The sequence below is a fragment of the Salvelinus namaycush genome, unplaced genomic scaffold (genome assembly GCF_016432855.1).
Source record: "Salvelinus namaycush isolate Seneca unplaced genomic scaffold, SaNama_1.0 Scaffold1955, whole genome shotgun sequence".
NCBI lineage: Eukaryota > Metazoa > Chordata > Actinopteri > Salmoniformes > Salmonidae > Salvelinus > Salvelinus namaycush.
In genome coordinates this window covers 3405-5637 of record NW_024058736.1, presented here as the reverse complement: position 1 = coordinate 5637, position 2233 = coordinate 3405, and the positions used below count along the sequence as shown (strand labels likewise).

General features: G+C 59.1%; 1 protein-coding gene across 1 annotated transcript; it reads left to right on the top strand.

The window, feature by feature from the left end:
- Nucleotides 1-447: 447 nt before the first annotated feature.
- Nucleotides 448-1791, top strand: LOC120037879 (spidroin-1-like; the record flags this gene model as incomplete). Its single annotated transcript, XM_038983846.1, has 1 exon — nucleotides 448-1791. A coding segment is annotated over exon 1 (1344 nt), but the record flags the coding sequence as incomplete, so codon positions are not given.
- Between the last annotated feature and the right edge of the window lie 442 nt (nucleotides 1792-2233).

Below are 2233 nucleotides of genomic sequence, written 5' to 3'. Positions count from 1 at the left end.
GTTGGGAAGGAATGACAACAAATCATATGACAACAAAACATAAACAGTAAGTGGAGTCATACTCTGATGGAGTTTGTGTGTTGAGTGAGTGGAGTCATACTCTGATGGAGTTTGTGTTTTGAGTGAGTGGAGTCACACTCTGATGGAGTTTGTGTTTTGAGTGAGTGGAGTCATACTCTGATGGAGTTTGTGTTTTGAGTGAGTGGAGTCACACTCTGATGGAGTTTGTGTTTTGGGGGGGGAAACCCCCCTCAGTGGCTTGACTGCTGTATGGTCACACATCACCAGAATCCTAATTGTATCATGTGTTTCTGAATGTGAAGACACAAATGAGAGAGAGAAGTGGGTTATTGTGTGGAGCTCTGACTAGACTAAAAACATTATGGAATGGGAGCACGCTGGGAGGGGTGGGAGCACGCTGGATGAGGTGGGAGCACGCTGGGAGAGATGGGAGCACGCTGGGAGGAATGGGAGCACGCTCGGAGGAATGGGAGCACGCTGGGAGGAATGGGAGCACGCTCGGAGGGATGGGAGCACGCTGGGAGGAATGGGAGCACGCTGGGAGGAATGGGAGCACGCTCGGAGGAATGGGAGCACGCTGGGAGGGATGGGAGCACGCTCGGAGGGATGGGAGCACGCTGGGAGGAATGGGAGCACGCTGGGAGGAATGGGAGCACGCTGGGAGGAATGGGAGCACGCTGGGAGGGATGGGAGCACGCTGGGAGGGGTGGGAGCACGCTGGGAGGGGTGGGAGAACGCTGGGAGGAATGGGAGCACACTGGGAGGAATGGGAGCACACTCGGAGGAATGGGAGCACGCTGGGAGAGATGGGAGCACGCTGGGAGGAATGGGAGCACGCTCGGAGGAATGGGAGCACGGTGGGAGGAATGGGAGCACGCTGGGAGGGATGGGAGCACACTGGGAGGGATGGGAGCACGCTGGGAGGAATGGGAGCACGCTGGGAGGAATGGGAGCGGGATGGGAGCACGCTGGGAGGGATGGGAGCGGGATGGGAGGGATGGGAGCGGGATGGGAGCACGCTGGGAGGGATGGGAGCGGGATGGGAGCACGCTGGGAGGGATGGGAGCGGGATGGGAGGGATGGGAGCGGGATGGAGGGATGGGAGCGGGATGGGAGCGGGATGGGAGGGATGGGAGCGGGATGGGAGCACGCTGGGAGGGGTGGGAGCACGCTGGGAGGGGTGGGAGCACGCTGGGAGGGATGGGAGCACGCTGGATGAGGTGGGAGCACGCTGGGAGGGGTGGGAGCACGCTGGGAGGGGTGGGAGCACGCTGGATGAGGTGGGAGCACGCTGGGAGGGATGGGAGCACGCTGGGAGGGGTGGGAGCATGCTGGGAGGGGTGGGAGCACGCTGGGAGGGATGGGAGCACGCTGGGAGGGGTGGGAGCACGCTGGGAGGGGTGGGAGCACGCTGGGAGGGGTGGGAGCACACTGGATGAGGTGGGAGCACGCTGGGAGGGATGGGAGCACGCTGGGAGGGATGGGAGCGGGATGGGAGCACGCTGGGAGGGATGGGAGCACGCTGGGAGGGATGGGAGCACGCTGGGAGGGATGGGAGCACGCTGGGAGGGATGGGAGCACGCTGGGAGGGGTGGGAGCACGCTGGATGAGGTGGGAGCACGCTGGGAGGGATGGGAGCACGCTGGGAGGGATGGGAGCGGGATGGGAGCACGCTGGGAGGGATGGGAGCACGCTGGGAGGGATGGGAGCACGCTGGGAGGGATGGGAGCGGGATGGGAGCACGCTGGGAGGGATGGGAGCACTGAAACAGTAAAAGCAGGAAATGCATCACTTATGACTCTACTGGCATTCATTCCAATTAGACTGTTTTTGGGATTTTTCCCTGAACAAGACGGCTGCCATTTTTCACCCCGTTCTGGAACTTTGAGGGTTTTATGACAGAGCCCATCTAGTAATTGAATGGGATGTCTATGGTTTCCTCTACCAAGGTTTTTTCTGACTGAGGGATATAGTGTTGTTGACCAAGCATGTCTGAACTTGACTCTCTCAGGTATAAAGGCTCTCTCTCTCCTTATCTCTATCTCCTTATCTGTGAATGCCTCTCCTCTCCAAGTTCCCCTCTCTGAGGCACATGGGGCGGGGTCGGCTGTGGGCGGGACACACCTTTTCATTGGTTCTAACAGATCAGCTAGTTAGTTGGTTAACATTGTAGGTTTATACAGAGTCATGTCTAACAATAAAATCATTGATT